Below are 25224 nucleotides of genomic sequence, written 5' to 3'. Positions count from 1 at the left end.
GAAGATACAGCAATTGTTCAAAAGGAATATTCCTAGAACAACATCACTGAAACAAAGAGACAATGATTTGATTTATTCAAATTAACGTCAGTATTTGAGACATAAAGCAGTTAGCAGAACTTATATTCTGGGGTTTCAATTCTTGTATGGTACACATTTCCCCTAAATTTGGTAATAGTTTTTTTCACAGTGGAGACTCTCAATGAAGGCTAATGAATAAGAGGTCAAGCTCTTAGAAAAGGGGAGATGGTCTTCTAGGGAAATGCTTCAGGAGGGAAGATATTTGCTTCTATGATTTCTAATTTTCAATTAATATCTTGAAGTCCCCAAACTGGCATTCCTTTTAACTTTCATTCTAGAAAGTATCTAATTGACCTTAGCGAGCTCACTGATTGTATAATTTTCATTGGCAGCAAAATCCATATATTAGCAAAACACATACACAAATTTCTTTTTCATCATTTAAAATCTGCCTGTTAACTTTATGAAAAGTTTAAAATTTTTATTATTTGGGAAAATAATACTATTCTTCTCCATTAGATTTACTTGGTGGTCCTTTCTTAGTGTACTCCCATTCTCCTCTATTTTTCAGAGTGCTAAGTAGCGGTGGAGTTCAGTTTTCATTAAACTTCTCAAAGGATCAGTTCAAGTGACTGTGGTTTGGCATCTGTGCACCAGGTGAAGGAAGAATCCTCTGAAAAAATTGCAAGCAGATGATTTGATAAGATGTAACAAATGATGTAGATGGTTTTTCCTATTCCTTCATGCTAATAGTCTATCTGTCTACCTACCTACCTACCCAGCTACCTACCTACCTACCTAATTTCTCACAAAAGTTCCTTACAAGGAACTTTTTCTGTTCATGGGCATAACCAGGGGGCCAGGTTAAACATGCATAAAGAGCATTTGTGCCATGGGATATAGGTGGTTCAGTTTTGATTTTTGGCCAACCATCAAATTGTTATGTTGTCCTAATTAGCTTAATTCCTTTGGGCATGAGCTTTTTTACTGGTTACATTTGTTTTAAATATAGATTCTTTGTTAACAGAAATTATATAAGGATTGTCAGTGTGCTTTGACTATTTTTTTTTAAAGATTTATTTATTTATGTATCCAAGAGCTGGGTGCAGGCCAGAGGTGTGGGGATGGGGGTGGGTGGAGAGGATTCACCAGAGACAGAGTGGAGGAGCAGACCAGGCAGATCTACTGAAATACACTGCTGAGGGGAGCAGTGGGCGAGACAGGAGAGGTTTGCTGCTGCGCAATATGTGGATTAGCTTCCTGGCCAGGGATCGAACTCGGTGCTGCAGTGGCTACAGATAGCTTCATAATGCTGACACTTAACCTCTTGTACCACCAGGGAGGCCCCCTGCTTTGATTATTATTACTGCTACTGTTTTCATTTCTTGGATAAAAAATTCTGATCAGAATGTGTCTTTAAGAGATATTTAAGTGAAATCTTCTCAGTTATTTTGTTTTGCATTACAAGTACTTTTTCAATGCAGTCAATACATATAAATGAGAAAACAGACATTTTTGATAAACAAAAATAGGGGCACAATTCTTATCATTGTTATGATTCTTTAAAATTGGTTGAAAAATTCAGTGAACTTGAATTTGAAGGGCTTTGTGAAACTAATCAAATAATCTTCTAAGAAAGGATTTCTTGGCAGGAGTAAAAATTTTTCCTGAACCCTTTTTGTGGAGGGATTTCAGTGGAGGCTTTTTTAAGGGTGGGACTCTTTTGGGGGTTTGCAATGCTCTTGCTATCTCTACATGTTCGTTGCAGTAATACTTGTTGCTTCCTTCTGACAGATGGATGAGTGTGCGTTCTGCCAGATCCATGCACTTGGCATGGACCCAGTGTCCATCTCCATGTGAGCAGTAAATCATGGCAGGTTTGTTGAGCTCAGTTGAATAAAATGGTACCCAAGTGTTGATATCCACATCACAAGTAGCACAACATGTAATCCAGTAACCTGTCTCAGACTCATCTTCCTCATCATCTTCATTATAGGTGTCAAATTCATCATCACCATCAAAACTGTTTGCTTCTGCACTGAAACAAAATTCTTCTGAGTCTTCAAAGGGAGTGGAGTCCCCTGGGTCATCTGTTGATGTCTGACTGCATGTTAATGTTTTCTGGTCTTCATTCACATCATCTTCAACACATTTCAACATATAGAAGTAGAATGCTTCTGACCCAGCCTGTTTATTGTCTCCTGGTATGCCAAGGAAAACAGTTCCATTTCCCATATTGCCTCCAAACCATATCTTGCTGTGCTTAATATCTGGGGTCCAATCTGGAGTCTCCATCTCCTGAATATCTATCTTGTTGTCTTCTAAAGTGACAATGTTCCAGACCATTCTTTTTTGATTTTCAAGCTGATAACCACCAACAATAACAAATTCATCCTTGTTTGTTTGAGTCAGGATTGCACTGGAAACAGAGATTCCTCCTGGTAAGACTGTGCAATTCACAGCTGGGCTACCCAAGGGGAGATCAACCTTTATTCTATATAGGTTGGCAGGGCGGATGTTATTGGCAAGAGAATGTCCTCCTAGAATATAAATGGTATCATTTCTGGCAATGGAGACATGAAAAGAGAGTCCATCCTGAAGTTCAGGAAGAATGTAGGATGTAGAGCACCCAAATTCAAAATCCACCAAGAAAACATGGGGCAGGCAGTCAGCTACACTATTCCATTTTTCTGTGGTTCTCTGGGCAGAAGGTATGTATGACCGTCCTCCAAAGAGAACACCAATACTTTTTCCTCGACTGTACACCACATCAATGGAATGACCATATCTGGCTTCAGGAACATCTCCTACCAAGTCTTTCTCTGTGCAACGAAAAGTAACTTTTTTGTTGCTCTTGCAAACAACAGACATGACATAGATCTTATCTGAAAGCTCATTGTTTGGTGTTTTCCCACCATGGATAACGTATTGATGCTTTCCAGACTCTAAGCTGCCTTTGATTGTGCAAATGGCTGGGTAGCGGAGAGGAGGAAGGTAGCAGGAATCCTTAGAGAAAACTGCAGGCTTCAGCTTGATTTGGTTATGTTTCACATCAAAATGGAAAACTCCAGTAGGGCAGGATCTCTTGGGCCAGCCTTTCTGACCAAAGAAGAAAACTTGCCCATCAAAATTCATCAGTGAGAAGCCTGGTTGAATTAAGGCTATGTTATTACTGACTGTTACCATCTGTAGTGACATATTTTCTGGTGGTGGGTAGATCTTTTATCTGAAAGAAATGTAAAAAAAAAAAAAAGACTTATATCTCTTTAATAAATTATTATATTTAGAGTCCCTCACAAGATGCTTAAAAAATATTTCTCCCACAAGCCTGTAGTGAGACTGAGCAAAATCCAAGCAGCTAGGAAAGTAAAGAAGCCCAGAACCTTATTGCCTAATGCAATCCAAGCAGCAGGGACATGTTTTAGTCGTGGACGATGATCACTTAGATTTCTGGGAATTGTAGTTCTTTTTCCTTAAAGATTCACCACTTGTTAGCAGAAAGAACTACATTTCCCAGGAACCCATTCTTCCTGGGTCGGGTGGCTACAAGAGTTTGTCTTTATTGTTCCAGGAAAGGAGACCTCTAGGATGCTGCTCTGAAGAAAGACGCCAAAAAGTACGAGGTGCCTAGATGGCAACCAAGGCGGGAAGCTAGGGGAGGTGAGAGTAGCAGAGCCAACATCCGGGACATGGGAAGGCTGTAGTACCGGGAGGGGCGTCCGGCAAGACCCCGCCCCAGTGTTGCCGGTGCCTCTCCGGGGGACTCTTAAACCGGTAACCCGGTGGGTAGCCCCACTGCGGCTGGCCGGAGCGGCGTTGCTAGGAAACCGTTGCCTGGAGGGACTTGGCTCGGAGAGGTCCCTGCACATTCCTGCTGGGACTCTTGAGCGCCACTCAGACTTGCACCCCGAGCATCCTTAGGCTGCTTCGATGGGGCGTAAGCGGGGCTTCGGGCTTGCAAAAGTTGTGACTTTTTCAGAATCAAAGATCAATCTCAGAATACCTGGCGTGCAGGGAAGAAAGTACCCGATAACGATCAGTACCTTCCCTGTATTTAGTAATGGAAGTACACTAAATAGACTTTTGTGAGCGCCACGTGGAAGGCTGTTTGTTTTCTCAACTGCTTTTCCTCCTGTTTTTGTATCGGGGCTGCCCTATAACATTTTTAGGGTCGTTTTAAAGAACCAGAGAAGCTTCCTAAACAGTTCCCTCTCCTCCTCCATCCCGCAGATCTCCTTTCTCACCCATTTTTGTGGCTAAGAAAATGGAGTTAGTCACTGATTTCAGATCTTTTTTCAATATAATTAGTAATTCTGTATTAAGTAGATATTTAGCAAAGAGGAGCCAGGATTATTCAGGACTTCATGTTTGTCCTACAGTATTTTACACTTGATCTTAGCCAAAAGGCCGAGAAGCGATGTCCTACAGTATTTTAAAACAAGGTATTTAATAGGTGAAGTAAGTTCGACTTTTTTTTTTAACTTTATTTTTATTACCTACCTTAGGTGTCACCAGCCTTAATGAGAAATACACTTTCTGTTTGCAGATTGAAGTCCTAGGCACCAACTTTATTTTTTTATTTTATTTTTTTTAATATATATAGAGGCATGTTTTCTTTCTTTCTTTGTTTGTTTTTGTTTATACATGCACTGGGTACAGTCAGAAGCACGGGAGGGTGAGAGAATTCACCAGAGCCAGAGCGGGGAGCAGAGCAGGCAGAAAGACCGAAACACACTGCTGAGGGGAGCAGCGGGCGGCAGGAGAGGTCTGCGCGCCATGTGGGACCCTCCTCTGGTGGCCGGGGAGCAGCCGGGGATCGAACCGGCGCCGCAGAGGCCGCGGGCAGCCTCGCAACCCAGCGCTCAACCGCTGCGCCACCGGGGAGGCCCTAGGCACCAACTTTAAATGAAAAAAATTAGTACCTTTCCATGATTTAAAAGAGTAAATTGTATGTTTCAAACAGTGTGGAACAGTAACTAAGAAAATGGACTCTGAAGACTGGCTATATTCAAGTCCTGAAATGAGAAAACATTTTAATTACCTCATAGCTAGAAGTGTTATGATTAGTAAATTAGTATTAGCACTTAGACTAGGGCTTTTGCCTACTATAACTATCACTGTTAGTAATAGTTATGATCATGCTTGAACTTATCACAAGTATGGTTGTTAGAATAAAATTACCTGCTAGTACATATAACCTGCAGGTGATATTTATAACATTGGAGATGATTAGAAGGCTTTAGGATCTGAGAATCTGGCCAGTAGGTATAGAATGATAACTCTAGATTAATGAGAATTAGATAAGCATATATAATGGAGGTGCTCATGGTGGGTTCAATTTAAATAACAGGAAATATATCATTGATTTTTTATCATTCTCTAATCCCTCTTTAAAGATGCAGACTCTGAAGTTGGATTTTCTGAATCCAAATCTGGAATCTAAAATTTAGTTGCCAAGAAACCATCTTGAGCAAGTTATTTTCTCTTTTTTCTTATATCTGCAAAATGGAAATAATACTAGACTCTTTAACTGAGTTATTTGAGAAATAAATGTGATAGCAAATATAAATCACATAATTCAGTGCCTGGCACAATATACGTATTCAATAAATGATAATTGATTCTATAATTTATTTTTATTCCTTCTGCAAAAGTTCCTTAGATGACTAAGAATTATGGTCTTGCTCTGAACCACTTCTGCAGATCAGATAATTAATTGCTAAATATGTTATTTTTTTATTGGCTTGGGAGATTCCTCAAAGTGTGATATATTAATAATCATCTTGTGGGTTATTAAATTGAGTGAGAAAATGATGAATGAGAAGGATTATTACTAAGGTTATGAAAGCAAGCCTCTTCTTCAGACCTTGGTGGTTTGTAGGTTCAGCAACTTGCTTTGTTTGTGAAATAACTCAGTCAAGTGTGTTGTTTATACATGGTCTGCACAAGTATACATAAGAGAAGACATCTGTGCAACTAAGGCAATGTTATCTATAGGAACTAAGAGGAAATATTTATCCTCAGTTCAGTAAATGAGAACCATAAATGACTATACTATGAAGATTGTTAGAAAGTTGCCCACTTTTGGATAAAGAGGATACTGAAGCCAAAGCCTACATATTTTAAAGACTGTTATTGGCATAATAAATGAGCTATACAGGGGTAATAGATTCGAGACCCCAGGGAGTGAGTATACACCAAGAATACGTGCTTTTAACAGACGACTTTTTGAAAAACATTTTCATTGTAGCCCATTGGGTTCATTTTAAGGTTGTTATAGGGATTTTGGTTTCTTGTAAGTGAATTAAACACTTGTAAGTAGATTAAACAGGAACATTTTCTTGGGCAAAACATAAGGAATATTACCTATTTTTTTTTTAACTTAGTTCGGGTCCCTAAAGATTTCTGACCTGTTTTCCCTTTAATACCCTGCTGTTGGCTCGCCCTGTAACTTCAGGGCTCTAAATACAGTGGTAAAGTTTATTACAGTTAAGATGAATTAACTCCTCTTATAATACAATTTAGGTACCTGTGTATTTAATTTTTAGATTATCCATTTTAAACCATAACCAGATGGTGTATATCTTCAAGGAATAAACAAGTGCATCAAGAGTGTTTTCCCATTATTTTGCAGTATCTATTTTATTTTTGAAATTTTTCTTTATTAACCTAAATATGTTTTCATTAGAATAGACTATTGTATATTTTCCATGGTTTTAATATGACTATATTAGTTACATCTTGGTTTCTAGAAGAATTTTTTTAAAGGTTATACTAGACCTAAAATAATCTACTGATGTGTTTTTTTCTTTAAATAGGCTGGATAAAAACAGGCAGGTTTTGAAAAAAAGAAGACACCGTTCTTCAACTGAAGGAAGTTTCAAAGTCAACACATTAAAGATTCTTTTTAAAAGGCAGAAATATAAGACCAATAAATTTATACAGTTTTCCAGCCCCATGCTCACACTCCTCAGCAGGGAGATTTTCACTTATTCGCTGTGAAGCTAGGGCATAGTTGAGAATCAAAAGAAGACTAATGGTGTGAGGTCTGGGTTTGTAGTTTCCTGTGCCTGAACTGACTCTTTTTTTCCTTCTAAAGAAAGGTACTGTACTCTGAAGCATTAAATCTTACTGATCAGTGTTGCCCATGTTTTCCTGATTGCTCCAAAATAGCAGGTAACCTCTTGTAACTGTAGTCATCTAGTGCATGAATTAACACGATCTTGCACAGTCAATCAGGTTTGAGGGATACATTATTTGACTTTTTGCTGGCAGTAAAACCTGGATTAGGTCTTCCTTCTGACACTTATGCCAGAGCAACATTTATGTACTAAGATTAATACATAGGCTCTGATGCCACAGAAATTAAATCTTTGTAGTGGTCTGAGACCAGAAAGCCCCACAGTTTTCAAATTCTGCATCATCCCCTCCCCATCAGCAGACCCAGTCTTCCCATATCCAGCACGCTGCTGAAGGGGTCTTTCCCTGGAAGTTTACAAATGTAGGCTCCCATCTTTTAGCTTTGGTAGAAATGAAGGTATTGGACCTACCTGAAAGCCAGAGGGGCTGCTCACCCCTGTCTGAGTCTCTGCTGCTAACGCAGGTACTAAATGTCAGCACTTGGGGTAGATGCAGTGCCCACTCTGACTGTGGCAAACAGCAGGCTGATGGTAAAGAGGGTATGTATGTGTGTGCTTACAGCTGTTCTAGGGAGTGCTGATCTAACAGGAGCAACTGACTGTGACAATTTTTTTTTTTCTTCTTTAGATAGACAGGGAGATATCCACCAGAGTGTGCCCTCAAGATTTAACTATTTCCTTACTGGTGAACAATGTAAACACAACCCACTATTCATCTGTAAAGACAAAAAGAAAATTCTGGTTGAAAACCTGAATGATACTTTTACTAAAAACATTCAGAAGAACAGAAGAAAATGAATCTTTAGTTGTGTGATTTAAATAAATACCATTATGAATCAAATGGGAAATTTTTTTCCCTAAAGCTGAGGCTACTGATATCAGTGTCAGTCATTTTGACTTTGAATTGCTCTTCATTTGTCTCATTTTTTAATGTTATTTATTATTATTTTTAAAAAGATTTATTTATGCGTGTAAGAACTGGGGTGCAGGCCAGAGGTGTGGGGGGTAAGAGGATTCACCAGAGACAGAGTGGGGAACAGAACAGGCAGACTGACTGAAACATACTGATGAGGGGAGCAGCGGGCGAGGCAGGAGAGGTCTGCTGCACCATTTGGGTCACCTCCCTGGCTGGGGATTGAACTCGTGCTGCAGTGGCTTGGGATAGCTTCATAGTGCTATGTCTTAATCCCTTGCGCCACTAGGTAGGCCCCTGGTCTTTTTTAAAATGCAAGGCTCAGAAGGAGTTCTGATCATGGAGGCCTACAACCAGCTTTGTATCAGGGTGCTGCTGTGTGACAGTGTATGGTGGATGATTAAGAAAATGTGTTTTAGTGTCAAGGTAATTTGTGTTTATTTCTCCTCTGTCTTTGGTGAGGTGTCTATCAGGATCTGTAGACCATTTTTAAAATTGGGTTATTTGCTTTCATATTGTTTAATTTTAAGAATTCATTGTATATATCTTGGGTAATAGGCCTTTATCAATGTGTCTTTTGCAATATTTTCTCCCATTCTGTGGGACTTCTTATCCTTTTGTTAGTGTGAAGTATTAAAAAAAAATCAGACACAGGTCTTACCCTCAAGGAACATATATGGCAGTAGAAGGAAGCAGCTTTTGAGTGTGGATAAACTTGCTTTACATTCTTCCCACTCTTTTAAAAAGTTCACCAAGAAATCACAACTGTAGTATACTCAATCCATTTTTAAGCCTGGAAGCAGAATAGAATTCAAACTCCTAATAAAATACATTGATTTCTTCTGTTTTAAGTCCAAAAGCAGTGGACAATTAAAGAATACAAGTCTTTAATTGTAATTACAGGATAAAATAATTCTTTTTCCACATGGAAGATAAAAGACTTATTAAAGGGATATACCGACTTAGTGATAGAACAAGAGGGAGGCATCTTTGGAGAAAAATAGAATGTCTAAGATAGAAGACAACAAATCCAGTCCCTTTTTACTTTACATTCAAAGTACTGAAGACCAGAAAGATAAATAACTTGATAAGGGTAACATAACTGCAGGTATGTGTGTAGAGGTAGGTTAAGGGCAGGAGGGGATGAAGCACACTTCCCTGAACTCGTAATAATATTTTTCAAGACATGCTTGTTTCTTCATTTTATTTTATTTTTTGTTTTAAAGATTTTATTTATGCATACAAGAACTGGGGTACAGGCCAGAGGTGTAGGGGGTGAGAGGATTCACCAGAGACAGAGTGAGGAACAGAACAGGCAGATCAACAGAAACACACTGCTAAGGGAGCAGTGGGCGAGACAGGAGAGGTCTGCTGCGCCATGTGGGTTGCTCCCTGGCCAGGGATCAAATTGGTGCTGCGGTGGCTGTGTGTGGATAGCCTCACAGGTTGCATTTCAACCCCTTGCTCCACCAGGGAGGCCCATTGTTTCTTCATTTTAAAATTGGAGAAACCAATAGGTTGTTGCTCAATGAATTCCTAAGTTTTGAGATAAGGTTAGTGGCAAATTTTAATCACATTCAGATAGGCATAGACAAATTTTGCTTTTTTAAATAAGTGGCTGGTTTTTAAGGAAATAATATAAATAGTATAGGAAAAGGAGATGTTTGGTTGAATCCTACATTAGGAGCCACAACTGAAACTGGCAGAGGAGAAAAGAGGAAGGAAAAGGAAATCTGCAGAAGGAAGCAATCTGCAGTTAGTTTGATGGATTGTCAAGAGAAGAACATGACAAGTGACTTGTTGCTTTTTATTTAAAGCATTTAATTAAATATGGCCACTTAACCAGAAGGTCCGGTATTTTCCTATGTTCCATTTTCTCTGATTTGAGGGGGCATTCTTTGAATCTTTGCTGTAAAATAAAATGCAGAAAACTTTTCAGAGGTGTTTTACAGTGTACCAGAAAAAAATGCACTTGTGTACATTGAGACAAAATTGCAAATAAAATTCTGAGAGAAATTGGAAGCTAGAGAAGCACCGTATGACCTCTTAAAGCCCATTTATTATTCCAAAGTCATTGGAATTTAGAATAAAAAATAACTGAGAAATATGTCTTCAAAATCTTTTTCTTTTAAGAGAATGTCAAATGAAAAGGTCGATTTTATTTGCAAGATCTGGCATTTTAAAGCGCTTAGAAATGAATTCCTAAAAGCAGAGCTGGTTTAGTTTGTTTGGTCTACACCTGCTTCCAACTAGCTGGGCAGGTTTTGCTTTAAAGCAGGCTTTCTGGTATGGTAGAAGAGCTGTGCACGGCACAGGTGGCTGGCAGGCTCAGGAAGTGGAGAAGGGGCAACGTTATTGAGGAGTGGATGCCTTTGTTCCACAGTTGTCATTCAATACAGAGACACTAGGCATTAATGGGACATCCCATCCCATGTGGAGGCAGAATTACAGTTGAGCCAACAAATCTTTTATGATTGAAATATTATTGTGTGTTTATAGAGAACTATAAAGTTGACTCAGATACTACTGCCTTATGAATTCACTGCTTTATCAGGAGCTTAAAAAAAAAAAATGTTTACCAAACCGCTGACTGTTATCATCCTTAACTCACTGATGTCATTGATCACATTTCTGAGGATAGATTAGTTTTGATATGGTTGAAATATGTGTATTATATATTTTTCTTGATAAATATACTAGATTAGAGGTTGGTTGATATGCTTGTGGGAGTTTTGTTAGGGGGTGAAAGTACACTATTTACTTGTGATTGCACACAACTCTCAATTTTTCAAGAAAGGAAATAAAAGTGGTTTTGAGAGGTACTTTTCCTTATTTCAGAAACAATGGGTTTTCAGAAATTTGGCTTATGTGTATATACTTCAGATTCCAAGTACACAGGTAATCTGCTTTTTAAAAAGCAATAGAGAGTGATGGCGAGAGGAAGTTTGAATACTATTTGCAATTTTTTTTTGTTTAATAGAATTAATAACTGTGTAATTGAAAATAATCTAATACTCGGCTGACCAGCCTCAGTGAGTCAATGCAGACATTTCAGAATTGACTGAAACAGCTTGAAGGAAGACTCTATTTTGGGGAAATAAAATTGATTTTATACAATCTGCTGATGAACAGCAAGGCTTAATGAATGATAGCCTCAAGAAACCTCATTACAGTAGCTTGGACGGATGAGCAGAAAAAGGAAGCAAATTTTTCAGGAGGAAAGTTTCTGCTTAAACATGTAATTTTATAGATTAGTATTATACCCCACCCCCAAAGCTGTCTGCAGGGGGATCGCAATCTACATGCCTGAGTTCCAACAGGCTTGGTTAACTTTTAGTGATAATTTTCTTCCCCTAGATCTCCTTTGCCTTCACTTGTTAATCCATTTTCTCCTGCTTCTCACTTTCTTATTCTTGATTTCGAAATTCTTAAAGTTTCACAGACAGACTCATATGAATTTGTGAAGAAAGGTTCTGGAAGATTCTTTGCACCCTTGCTCCAGTCTTCAGCAATCTTAACATTCTATATAACTGTAAAATAATATAGAAAGTGGGAAATTGATATTGTTATAGCCCACAGGGCATACACAGATTTCACGTTATATATACACACTCATTTGTATGTGTGTGTGTATTTCAATTATATCATGTGTTTAGCCTTGTACAGCCACCACCTAGTTAAGAGACTCGGCTGTACCATTACTTTAAGACTTTATGTTCTTTTTTTTTTTTTTTTTTTTTTAATTTTCTAGAGGCATGTCTTATTTCTTTACTTATTTGTTTGTTTGTTTTTTTTGTTTTTTTTTGGTTTATACATGCACCGGGTACAGTCAGAAGCGCGGGAGGGTGAGAGAATTCACCAGAGCCAGAGTGGGGAGCAGAGCAGGCAGAAGGACTGAAGTACACTGCTGAGGGGAGCAGCGGGCGGCAGGAGAGGTCTGCGCGCCATGTGGGACCCTCCTCTGGTGGCCGGGGAGCAGCCGGGAATCGAACCGGCGCCGCAGAGGTGGCAGGCAGCTTCGCAACCCAGCGCTCAACCGCTGCGCCACTGGGGAGGCCCAAGACTTTATGTTCTTAACCATACCCCCCTTTCATCACTAAGCCTAGCGGCCATTAATCTGTCCTCCATCTCAATGATTATGTTATTTCATACATGCTACTCTATGGAATTATGCAGTGTGTATGTATCCTCTTACTAATTTTTCTTTTTTTTTTTTTTATAGAGGCATGTTTTATTTATTTATTTATTTATTCATCTGTTTGTTTTGTTTATACATGCACTGGGTACAGTCAGAAGCACGGGAGGGTGAGAGGATTCACCAGAGCCAGAGCGGGGAGCAGAGCAGGCAGAAGGACCGAAGTACACTGCTGAGGGGAGCAGCGGGCGGCAGGAGAGGTCTGCGCGCCATGTGGGACCCCCCTCCGGTGGCCGGGGAGCAGCCGGGGATCGAACCGGCGCTGCAGAGGCTGCTGGCAGCTTCGCAACCCAGCGCTCAACCGCTGCGCCACCGGGGAGGCCCCTCTTACTAATTTTTCACTTAGCATAATTTCTTTGAGAGTCATCCAAGTTACTGCATGAAACAATAATGTGTTCCTTTTAACCACTGAAGAGTAGTCTACCTTATGGATATTCCATTGGTAGGTTAACCATCCACCCACTGAGAAACATTTGAGAGGTTTTTAGGTTTTGGCTATTATGAACAGAACTGTGAATATGCATGTGCACATTCTTGTGTGGGAACAAGTCTTTATTTCTCTGGGATAAATAGTATGTACTTGTTAGTTCATATGCTAAGTTCATCCATTACTGTGAAAGGAACTACCAAACTATTTTTACACTGCCACCAGCACCCTATGAGTTACCCAGTTTCTCTTCATGCTAGCCTGATTTGGTATTATTACAGTTTTTCATGTTAGCCATACTAATAAGTCTGTAGTGTTATCTCATTGTGGTTTTAATTTGTATTTCTCTAATGGCTGATGACATTGCATATCTTTTCATGTGAATACTTGCCATTTATATGTCATATCCTCTCAGGTGAAATGTCAGCATTTCTGTTGTTCTTTTTATGAATTAAGTTTTTCTTTAATGTTGACTTTTGAGAGTTCCTTACCTAGTCTACATGCTAGTCCTTTGTTGTATATGTGATTTGTAAATATTTTTTCCCAGCCTGTAATGTTTCATCTTCTTAACAGGACCTTTCACAAACCAAGGTTTTAAATTTTGATGAGGTTTACAATTTTTTACTCTTGTGGATGACGATTTTGGTGTCAATTCTAAGAATTTGCTTAGTCCTATGTTCTACATTTTTTCATTTTTTTTTATGCTTCCTTTATAAAATTCAGGGGCTTGCTTCATTATGTTTTTTTCTTATTCACATTACATTTTCATTTGAAAATATGTTCATTCAATTCAAGATTGCTTAATTTGAAAATAATCATGAAATATGTCATTAGAGTGATTTCAGTTACAAAAACTGGGATTCTGCAGTAGAATATGTATTATGGATTACAGTGCTCTTCAGGGAAGGAACTGTCTTTTTCTCTGAAAGTAAACTATGTGATATCTGTGTTCTAGGTAAATGTGTACTGAGCCCAAATTTTTTATTAGATGCAGATATTATTTTTTTAAAAGATTCATTTATGCATACAAGAACTGTGATACAGGCCAGAGGTATGTGTGTGTGGGGGTTGAGAGGATTCACCAGAGAAGAAGTGGGGAACAGAACAGGTGGACTAACTGAAATACGCAGCTGAGGGAAGGGGTGAGTCAGGAGCGTCAGGCTGGGCCATGTGGGTCACCTCCCTGGCTGGGAATGGAGCTGGTGCTGCAGTGGCAGAGGATAGCTTCATAGTGCTGAAGCTTAACCCCTTGCACCACCAGGGAGGCCCTAGTTGCAGATTTTAGAGGACAGCTTAAACACTCAGGTCAGTCTGGCTATATACTAGATGCAAATTTTAGGATGGGCGTCTCTTTTCCTTCAAATGAAATTTTTGTCAAGGGAAAAAGCATGGCTAAGCTATGCACACTTCTAAGACCTCTGAGGGCTGACAGTACTTCTTTCCTTTAAAACTTTGTAGTCCGTCATCATCCCTGGGCCTTTCCTACCTCTAACCAAATGCTTTCTTTAATATTCACTGTAGTGCTGCAGCTAGGGAAATTATATAGAAGTCTAAATGCTCATACCCTGAATTTTTTTGGTGAGAATGAAGAATTCCATGCCTTTTAAGTATTAGAAAAAACTTAATTGGGAGAAATTTGTAACGTGACATGTAGTATATTCTTTGATGTTAGAATTTTATGTTTTTATCTCATCCCGATTAAAAAAAAAACAGTAAAGGAACTTATTACTTTGCCTCAGGTCTGTATGGTTTCGAAGCACAGAATATAGTCAGACACATGGATGCACCCATCCACGGCAAGATTACTGCTTTTTGCTTAATTTTGTGCTGACTTTGTGTATGCCTTAACATATGTTACTGTTAATGATATGAGAACCTCGTGACACTGCTCAGTACTCAAAAACTCCACCTGAAATTTTGTCCTCAGTTTCAATTGCTTGTTCTCTATAGTTGGACTAGATAACTTCCACGATTCTCTCAACTCAGAGTCTTTGTCAATATCTGTCATTGGATTCTTCTTTCATTTTAATGTGCTCTAAAAGACATAAGAATATTAGAGGATGCAAAATTATTATAGTTTAGTCAAGAATGATCAGTTCATACTGGATCTCATTTATCATATTTTACACTTCTAGTGTAATTCAGTCTTTTCGAGTTTTGTCCATTTTCTAAAATATAAAAGGAAATTCACCCTCTGAGGTATCAAGCTGATGGTTATTTCTATAGGCAAGGTGAATTATTTTGATCATATTCCCTCTTACCTTTGAGCACAGCACAAAAGTATTGTTGAACAAAACTTTGAAAATTTGAGAAAGGGGCCTCTGATAATACACCATCATTCTATAAAATGTGTTATTATTTATTATTTTCAGGTATTAGTGATCAACCTCCCAGCTTTTAAAAAAGAAAACATACCTTTTTTTGTGGGCATACAATTCTGTCTGGTTAAGGAGCAGATTATGCCCTTTCACAGGAGACTTGCTCTTGGAGACTTCTTTTTTAAGGTTCACCATGCCTGTCTCTGAGAAGTGCATTTTGTTTAGGTAAGTTGCATTAACTGGAGATCTTCAGGTAAAATCAAAGATATGCCAGATCATTGGTGATAATGCCACATAACATATTTCTTAGTAACGTCCTGATAGAGAACCCATAACACTAAGGGGCTTGGGTAGTTGGTAGCTTCTTACTTGATAGTGGTAAACAGGACTGATGGTAATACTGATTCTCATGCTGTCTTTCCCTGACTTGGTAAGAAGACAACAATGTTGCTCACCAAGCCTGGGGTCTTGGCAGTCCAAGCAGAGCCTCACATCCTCCATGTGTTTCCTTGCCGAGGCTGTGATCCTGAAAGTGCTTCTTACAATTTACCGGTGGATAGTTACACACATTTACTTATCATAACATATTCTGGGTCTTTCATGTGGAGTTTTAAGCCTTAAAACATAAAAACCAAACCAAAACAAAGAATTCTGTTAATCAGGCAAGAGCTCTCTTTCTTTCCTCTCTTTTTTTTCTTTTAGAAAAATATTTCATGGTAAAAGCACAAAAGTACATGAATGGTAACTGAAAAAGCACTGTTTCCTTCTAGAAAACCACTAGGATTTGCATAAACCACTTGACTGTCTGGTAAATGATTATCTGCACTGTCAGTCCCTGGGGACTTTTGACAGTGGATTATTTGTATTTTTATAGATAAAGTAAGTTCTAAATTTGAAGGTGGGCATTTGTTAAATTCCTCAAGTAATGACAGTTTGTAAAACTGGATTTTCCAAAAGTCTTTAAAAATTCGATAAAAATATAACCTCTTGAGTATTGTGATAACCACATGAATAAAATTAAAGACCTTGAAAGGTTTTGAATTTGGGCTGTGCACAGCCAGTTAATTATTTGCCTGTAGTAAAACTCAATGTGTTAAGGCTAAATATTCAACATACACCAATTTGAGAATTGGAAAGGAAGTTTAAAGAAATTTCTGTTATCACTGAAAGTTTCCAGGAGACATTTTCAGCAATTTAAAATGCAACCTGACTGCTTCTGTTTGGTGTTTGCTCACTGAAGTATAGATTACCCAAGTTGCTTTGAGAATGAGATTGTTACGTGTTAGAACTTTGCTAGGGTCTAATTCTGGAAAAGCAGTGATGCTGACATTCTTGTAATTAAGTACATTGTCCTTCTGAGATAGTGAGATAATAGCCACCTTTGAATATATTTATCATTATTTATTATCTAGCAAATGTAAGCATAATTTATTAAACTTTGGATTGTAGAAGCTTAGCAATGTTACAGTAAATTTGCATAAACCATAACTGATTATTTTTCTGATATCTAATTTTCAGGTACAAGTAGCTTGAAATAGTTCCTTTCATTTCCATTCAGTACGTAGCTACACTTTATATTTTCACTTAGTTTTCTACAACACCATGTTTTACCTTGAATTGTAACAATGAGGAATTATCTTGGTTTATCTTTAGGTAACATCAGGTCCTTCAAAGTCACAGGGTCGCAGTCAAAACAGATCTATCTGTGGGCAAAAGATAGGATATCTAGGCTGATCTGTTATCAACATTTTTTGCGGTGCCTTTTATGCTCATTTTATCCTCATAGAGACCTTGTGAGGCACATGTACTTTACAACTCCTTATTTAAAACCTTTGGGTCCAGATGTGTTTCAGAGTTAGAGTTTTTTGGAATTTGGAAAAATAATCAGAGTAAATGCCACCTGTTACACAAAATCTCCAGTTTAGGGTCTGGGAAAGCCCCTCAAAAGCAAATCCATTGGTGTTTCCTCAGGGAAACTTATGAATAGTCTAAGTAGAATAAATGAAAGTCAGTCATACTTTTATGTTAATTCAGGTCAGGTCTTGCCACCAAATGATGTAGGCTGGACATCATCTTTTTTTTTTTTTTAAGATTTATTTATTTATGCATACAAGAACTCGGGTACAGGCCAGAGGTGCGGGGCCTAAGAGGATCCACAAGAGACAGAGTGGGGAACAGAACAAGCAGATTCACTGAAATGCACTGCTGAGGGGAGCAGCGGGCGAGACAGGGGAGGTCTGCTGTGCTATGTGGGTTGTTCCATGTCTGGCCGGGGATCGAACTCATGCTGCAGAGGCTTGGATTGCTTCATAGTGTGCACTCCCTTGCACCACCAGGGAGGCCTGTGGGCATCATCTTTTGAAAGCATATTTTTCCTGAGCTTTTGGGTAAATACCAAATAAATAAAGTTTATGGCATCTTTATTTTGTTTCAGAAAACTAGAAGAGGCTTCATGTTTTCTCTTCCTGTTATAAAGTGTTGGCAAACCCTGTCTTTTCATTATCTCCATGAGTTATACTGGCAACTTAGGTAGTAACTACTCTTCTTTACGTAGCTAGTCAATTTGCCCAAAGCCATGTAAGACTGATATTTCATCAGAATGAATGGGATTTAACAAGATGAAATATCACAAGCAAAACCAAAGTTCAAACTGTGTGAGGACTGAGGCACTGTGTTGTAGCTGACAGGCATTTAGTTAGCAGTGTGTTAAATGAACTGACAATGTGAAGGGGTCACCAGCCATGTGGATGTGACCTTCAGCTAGATAGCAGGAGTGCACTATTTAGGATGTGAGAGTCAAACCTCACTGTATCCAGACCATATCTAGAGTCTCGTCTTTATTTCTGAATGGCGTATTTTAAAGGGATGCAGGGCAGTGTGAAATTTTTCCCAGGTAGAGTCATCGGAAGGATGAAAAGGACTCGGAACTGTGCCATGTAAAGCACAGGTGAAGTAATTGGGCAAGTTCAGTGGGTGTTTTGCCAGTTTCCGGCAATATTTGCTCAAATGGGTAGTTTTAGCTTGACATTGATTAACTGCCAGCTCTATGCTAACTCCTGAGCTATTAAACATTTGGGATACAAAGATGAAAACATGGATCCTCCCTTTCCTGGCTTGGAGTCTAATGGAGGACACAAGGATGTACACAACTATTTCCAATATGATGTGATGGGAAAAATTTATGATCAGCTCTTCCTGTGTTGATGGGATTTGAAGTTTAAAAGCCTTCAGAGAGAAACTGAATTCTGGGCAGACTTTTGGAAAAGAAATTTGTTTGAATTTTTCATGTTGAACCTAATGCGGAATAATATACACATGCTGACTTTCAGTGATGCACACCTGACTTACATAATGTTATCTACAATGTTATTTCTATAAAAAGCAAAGACAAAAAAGTTTGAACTCAGAAGATTGAGAAAGGACAATATAATGATGATATTGTTTGTACATTTAAAAAGATCTCACTGTTGAAATAAAATCTGACTTTTGAATTGAGACTATCAGAGGGGGAAGGTGGCGAGCAAAGGGGGAGGAAGCACACTGGATTGTGGTGAAGGGCTATTTGCTGGTAGGTGTGGTGTGATAACATACATCTGAAGAGGTGTGAACCAATACCTCTAACTCATCTACAGTGTGGTAAACTTACCTCAATAAAAATAAGTATATTAAAAATAGAAAATTAAAAACATCAGGGCATCTTTTCTGACACAAAATTAATAAGGGTGTGATGATATTCCAGTAAGTTGAGGAGATGGAAATGAGGAAGTTAAAACAAAATTAACATTGTGATAGTTAACAAATTCAGTGGCAAAGATGTGAATAAATCTCTGGTCCTTTTTAAAAAATTAATTCATTAATTTTTTTTTCTTCCACCATTGTAGTCCCTGTAGTTCTACTGACACCTGTGAACCATCACCATAGGTCCCATGTGTTCATCCCTAGCCTGTAAAACTCTTTCTTTTGAACTACTTGATGTATTTTGGAGATGGGATTCTTTCATTCACTCACCTGGAGTAATTTTAGAGACACTGGTATCAACAACTTGTAGCTCATTGATTTTCTTTGTCTCATAGATAAAGCAGCTTTGTGAATAGGAATGCCTGCCCAAATAACAGCATTGGAGATCATGGACCAAGATCGATTAATTGAAGAAGTCTTGGATAAGTTTGTTAATTGTCATGAGCAAACATATGAAGAATTTCTGAGCACGTTTACTTATCTTTCAAAAGGTAAGGAGAAATAAGCTCTCGATAGCAGTAGAGGTAACAAATTTTATTTTAATTTTGTGTCCTTGCTGTCTTTTCTGACAGACTATTTTATGAGCATTCATTCTACTCCTTTGATCAGGTCTTCTCATCAGGATACTCACATTGTTGGTATGTAAATACCAAGAGCCATTGAATTTGAGAACAAAGAAGGACCTGAGAATTAGTCTAGTTTAGAATAATCCCTTCGTTTTGTTTTTGAAGAAGCACAGTGCCAAGAGTGGAGGTTGTTAAAAGCATATTTAAAACTAAGAAATAGTACATAGTACAGACCGTGGCGTTATGCTCTATATGTTTGGATTCTGGCATCTCCACCTTTTGGCTGTATGACCTTGGGAGGTAGTTACTGAGTAAAGGGGAAATAATAGTAGTATCTTTTTTAAATTTTATGTTATTTTTTACATCATTTTTCATTTTTGCACAATGTATGCATTTTCATCTTGGTTATAGTTCCCGTATAATTTCAAAGATTGATGGAGGTTAATTGAGATAATCTGTGCAAAACTGTCAGCACAGTAGCTCACATGTAAGTACTTAATGAACACCAGGTGTTATTTTTGTTGCTATGATGCAGCTGTTGCTGCTCTGGCTTCAGTCCTGTACATGAGAAGTGATCAACTGAAGCCTAAAGGCCAGTTTCATTATGTGTTTTGTTGGCTTCACATAGTGTTATTGTTGTTTTTTTAATAGTCAATATTAAAAGCTTGATTTGTGTATTTGTTTTTTTTTTTTTTCCTGATTGAGATCTGTTGTTTTCCTCATGTCAATCTCAGCTTGACTAGGACTCTGCCTGTGTGCTCCCTGGTTTGTCACACCTTTGGTCCTTGAGGAATCTAAAATGGGTGTATACATTGCCTGCTTCATTCGCTCAGGCGGCTCCTCTAGGCATCTGTCTCTGTAATCTTTGTTGCTGCTCCAGATGCCATTGGCTTGCTCTCCACCTTGGTGCTTTCTGGACCATTGATCCGTATTTGTAGGGTCATTGGTTTTCCCCCTACCTGCATGTTGGACTCACCTGAGTAGCTTTTAAATTATATTGGTACCAGGGCCCACTCTGAATCTTAGCTGGGACCTAGGAATCACCAGTATTTTGTGAAAGTTCTTATGGTAATTCTAATGTGTACGCGGGGTTGAGAATAGGTCAAGGTAACCTGTTTTCATGACGCTAAGTCATGACTGATGTGTCCTTAACCAGTGGAAAAGAAGGGCAGTTACAATAAAAAGCAGGAGAGTTGATTCTAACTGGTTTTTTTTATCTTGAAAGAAAATTGGAAAATTGTTATCTGTTTTGTTTATAACTTAAAAATTTACACCATGATTTTTTTGCACTTAATGGAAATGAAGACTTCAGGATATATCAGTTAACTTTAATGCCATGCGTGATTTATTTTGACATGATATATGAATCAAATTAGTCTTGATTTTTAAAAAAAATTTTTTTGCATAGAACTGTAGTATAGACCAGAGGTGTAGCAGGGAGCGTGAGAGAATTCAGAGACACAGTAGGGAGCAAAACAGGTGGATTTACGGAAATACACTGCTAAGAGGAGCAGCGGGTGAGACAGGAGAGGTCTGCTGGCCCATATGTGGGTTAGCTCCCTAGCCAGGTATTGAACTCAGGCCGCTCCAGTGATAGCACTGAGACCTAGCCCCTAGGCCACCAGAAAGGCCCAAATCAGTCTTGATTCTGGCCAAGTCATCTTTTTATCTATTAACTGGGGTGATGCTTGCTTTCTCTGATCCTAGATATTTAGTTTCTGTTTTCTGGACCCACACACAGTAGTGGTATAAGGCTGGGGTGGGGTGTGAAATCAAGGGTAAAAATTCACAAAAATAATGCATTTTGGCATGCCTGTGACATTTTGATAATCCAAATTATTTTAGGACTTATTTGTAAGATTGACTTTATATACTCTGAAATCAATAAGAACTTCTAAGGATTTTGATACTTTATAGGAGGTTACAATGTTTTTGTTCTTGGGATAAGAGGTTTATTTTGTTTTCAGATTTCTGTAAGATCATTGTATGTTGAGAAAGAAAATGTTGCAGATGTGGTGACTTCTTTATGAGTTCAGTTTGGGCCCCAAATTGAGCTGAAATAAATGATGACGCATGTCACATAAATTGTGTCTCCAAGCAGACTAAGTTTTTTTCCTTTCAAAATATCCCTAGGCGCCAGTTCACATTATAAACTAATGGCCTGAAAAAATTCCTCTTAAAGCACAAAGAGTTGTGAGTGCAAAAATGTGCCTTAAATCAGTAAGCATCCTACCCCTCACCCCACAAATATTTAAATTCCTACTAAAAACCAAACAGGACTTAGGGACTAAGAATTGCATGGAAGCTAGTGGAATTGATCAAAGTGAATGCGGTCAGTTAGTTCCCTTTTAAAGAGATGTGAAAGCTACTTCTTGAAAGTTTATCCCTTCTTTCCAAACCTTCCTTTGTCTTAGTGTGTTTGGTTGTTTTGTTGATATGTAATGGAATCATTCCTCTGTTAAAGTGGTCATCCCCACACATACTTATGTACATTCCTTTGTAAGTTCAGTGTCTCAAGTCCATTACCATTTCCACTGATTGACTGTTCTATTTATTTTTATAATAGTTATACGCCAGAATGCTTATGGGATTCATTTTCTTTCCAAGAGTGTTAAAAGGGTCAGTAATCCTATTAAAAGTATTTTCCTGGAAAAAATGAAACTATAGCCTTATTGAAAGAAATTCACATTACTGCTTCAGACTCTTGGAAAAACAGTTGGAAACTGTTAATATTGTAGCATAACACAGCACATTTATGTTGATTATATTTTGCAGGGTTTTTTTTAAGCAGTTCTGTTTTTCAAACCATGTTACATAGCTGATAATGAAGACAATGTTCTACCAAAATCTTTAAAGATCCATATTAATGATTAGTTTTAAACTAGCAGTTATAATTGAATTCTCAACAGTGTCTTTGGTTCAAGAGAATGAGACCAGATTTTAAGATTTATATTAGAAAATCAGCGTGCAGATTTGGGCTTTGTTCATTATTGTTGAAGATATTATTAGGTTGTTGGCATCATTGCGGTCAGTGGTGAGAGGTTCAGTTTCAATCTTCTGTATTTCAGTTTCTTTGTGAATATGATTAATTTATAAGCCATTCCAGAATATCTGTCTTTTGGGGAAAAATACTTCTTTCTCCTTGTCTATCATACTTCTCTCATTTTTTAGGGCTATAAAAACACAGATGTGAACAGTTCTATTCATTCATTAGTTTTCTGAGTGTCTTGTTATGGTCTAGATATTATTTTAGGTGATGAGGATTCAAAAACAACTAAAATATAGCGTGTACTCAAGTACTAACAGTCCAGTGAGAGACAAATAAACAACCGAAATGTTACATGTATGGTAAGTACCATAATGGACAAGTGTAGAGGGTTTTATAAGAGCTAGGGCCATCCAGTCTGTACTAGGGAGGAGGTATTAAATTTGTGTCCGTATTGGAGAGAATGCTCAAGGTGAGTCTGGGAAAACCATTGATCGAGAGCTTACCTTAGGTCCTAAGACATAAAATAGAGTGGAGGGAGTCTTGACAGATCAGAGCCATATTTAAAAGGTGTTAAGACGCCTCCATTGATGATGGATCTTTTGTGTTGTAGTTTCATTTGTTTTAGTGTATATATACAAATGTATTACCATATATGTGATTATAAAGAATATATTCATATTCTTTAATATGTCTTTGAGATGGGGATGTAGCCTCGCATTAGCAAGATTTACAGTTATTTCTAAACTGCTGAAAGAAAAAGGGAGGTTCTTTTAATTTCCCTCTATACCATTATTACCACATGATCCAAAGCATTTGCTCCTGCCTTTAAAGTGATAGTTACTGGTTATATTGCCACCACACAGAAATTATTTAAGAAGCCAGTGACTTGGAAATTGACATTCAATCTTTTCAAATCCATTTTGTTGCATATAGTAACCTTGGGGAGTTGTAGTAGTTACATAAATCTCAATTGCTCTCTCTCTCTAAAACACATACACACACACACACACACACACACACACCATTATTCTGATTTTGCGTTTCAGGGTAAATGATTAATTTCCATTGAATTTACCCAGTTGACCAATTATTCAGCTTAAAATAGTTTGGAAATTGAAATGAATTTACTGTGATATTTTAAAACAGATTTAAATAAGTCTGTTTTTCATTTGCTCATTTTTAAAATACCTAGCATCCAGTTTCCCTAGTGGCTCTAACAGTTTATATATTACCACATAATAACAGCCTTTTATTTACAGTCATGTTTATCTGTTCTATCCTGTTTTCTTATGTCTAGCACAAAGATATTGTTTCTGATTTTGATGTATAATTTCATTTCTAGTTCTCTTTATGCTACTCTTACTTCACTTGTAATCCTTCATGCTTTTAGCATTTTATTGTTCTTTCAGTGCATTTTTGGGAAAAAAACCTGTTAACTCAACCTTTTTTCTCTCCCTTTTTACTTGTTCATATTTAAATTAAATTCCCCCTTAGATAGAACGTTGCATATCTGATTGTTCAAGACAAATGGCCATTACTTAGGCTTATAAATTGGTGGTGATCTGATCTTTGATTGTTACAAACTGTTAGAGTTTCCAAATCTCTAAATAGGTTTCTTTAATGTTCTTTTTTAATAACCTTAGTAATCAGAAGAGAATTTAATGTTTGTTATTGTTTTTAATTGAGGTAACACTGGTTTGCAGCATTGTGTGATTGGGAGGCACGGGTCATACCCTCCAGATGTATGTTACCGCACCACTCCCAATGTCCTCCATCATGGTCCTCTGTGCACCTTTCCCACTGTGCTCCTCTTCTCCTCCCTCCCCTGAGTAGTCTCAATTCTAATCTGATTTATCCTTCATTCACACTTGGTTCTTTAATGCCGGTGCCATTGCACTCTTACAAATTTCGGGAGTGTAGGGTTACCACTTGGCCTTGCGATCGCAGGCCTACACTGTCCAATGCAGAATCTACATGTGCCAGGTGAGCACTTGAAATGTGACTAGTGTAAAATCTGATACTCCATTCAGTTGTTGGAAAACCTTTAAATGTGTTAAAGACAACTTGGTTATGTGAATTAATTTTTTCAAATGTAAGTTTTGTGAAATATAGGTAAAGTATTTCTGATGAAAATTTGGCATCTACATTGACATAAACCATAAGTGCAAAATATACACAGGATTTTGAAGACTTAGTATAAAAATAGAAAATTTCTTTCTTTTTTTTTTTTTTAAAGATTTATTTATCTATTTTTCTCATTTTTTCTTAATTTAAATTTTATTTTTATTTTTTTGAATTTGAATTTTATTTTTATATTCCCCATACATTTGCAACCCCCTTATTTTGACCCCAAACCCTTCTTTCCCCAACCCCCAACCCCCATAGAGTGTCTCTGGTTCATAATTGTTTGTTGATTTTGATTTTTACTTTCTTATAGTTATTTATCACTGAAAGTCCAAATCTATCCTCCACCATACAATGATCCCCTTTAAAACACTTTAAAAAATGTGGTTGCTCAAAAATTAAAAGTTACATGTGGCTTACATTATTACTTCTGTTGGGCAGTGCTGGTATAGTCCAGTAATTCCTCAGCTTAACTATCAGAGCAACTTTTATAGTGGTAAACTTTTATAAAAAATCAGATTTCCAGACACGCTCCTGAGCTTATTAAATGATTTGATAGCGATGGGACTAGGGGGTTTTATGCTTGTGAACTTCTCTAGGCAATTCTGATCTAACACTAGTTGTGAGAACCACTGGTTCAGTCTACAATTGCTGATAATTCAGTCCTTTAAAAAGCAGGACTACCTATACTTCTTCAAGATACCAGATCACTGCTCAAAATGTACTTCTATTTAAATTGCAGACAGTCCAGTGTTCTTTTTTTAGATTCATTCATTTATTTAGCATTTATCTTA

General features: G+C 37.7%; 2 protein-coding genes across 2 annotated transcripts in view; one reads left to right on the top strand and one right to left on the bottom strand.

The window, feature by feature from the left end:
• Positions 1-1635: 1635 nt before the first annotated feature.
• RAG2 (recombination activating 2) lies at positions 1636-3391 on the bottom strand (the record flags this gene model as incomplete). Its single annotated transcript, XM_084245643.1, has 1 exon — positions 1636-3391. The coding sequence occupies exon 1, from the start codon at positions 3217-3219 to the stop codon at positions 1636-1638; it is 1584 nt and encodes a 527-aa protein (XP_084101769.1). The 5' UTR covers positions 3220-3391.
• Positions 3392-19109: 15718 nt separating this feature from the next.
• The window catches only part of IFTAP (intraflagellar transport associated protein), a gene marked incomplete at both ends in the record, with an annotated part of 36431 nt that continues 30316 nt past the window's right edge, over positions 19110-25224 (top strand). Inside the window, one exon of the mRNA XM_084255441.1 lies at positions 19110-19242. Coding sequence (XP_084111567.1) covers positions 19110-19242 — 133 coding nt within the window. The remainder of the gene's footprint in view (positions 19243-25224) is intronic.

The sequence above is a fragment of the Talpa europaea genome (assembly GCF_964194135.1).
Source record: "Talpa europaea genome assembly, chromosome: 1".
In the NCBI taxonomy this organism is placed as follows: Eukaryota; Metazoa; Chordata; class Mammalia; order Eulipotyphla; family Talpidae; genus Talpa; species Talpa europaea.
The sequence above is the reverse complement of the archived record's forward strand: the minus strand, read 5'-3'. Positions and strand labels throughout refer to the sequence as shown.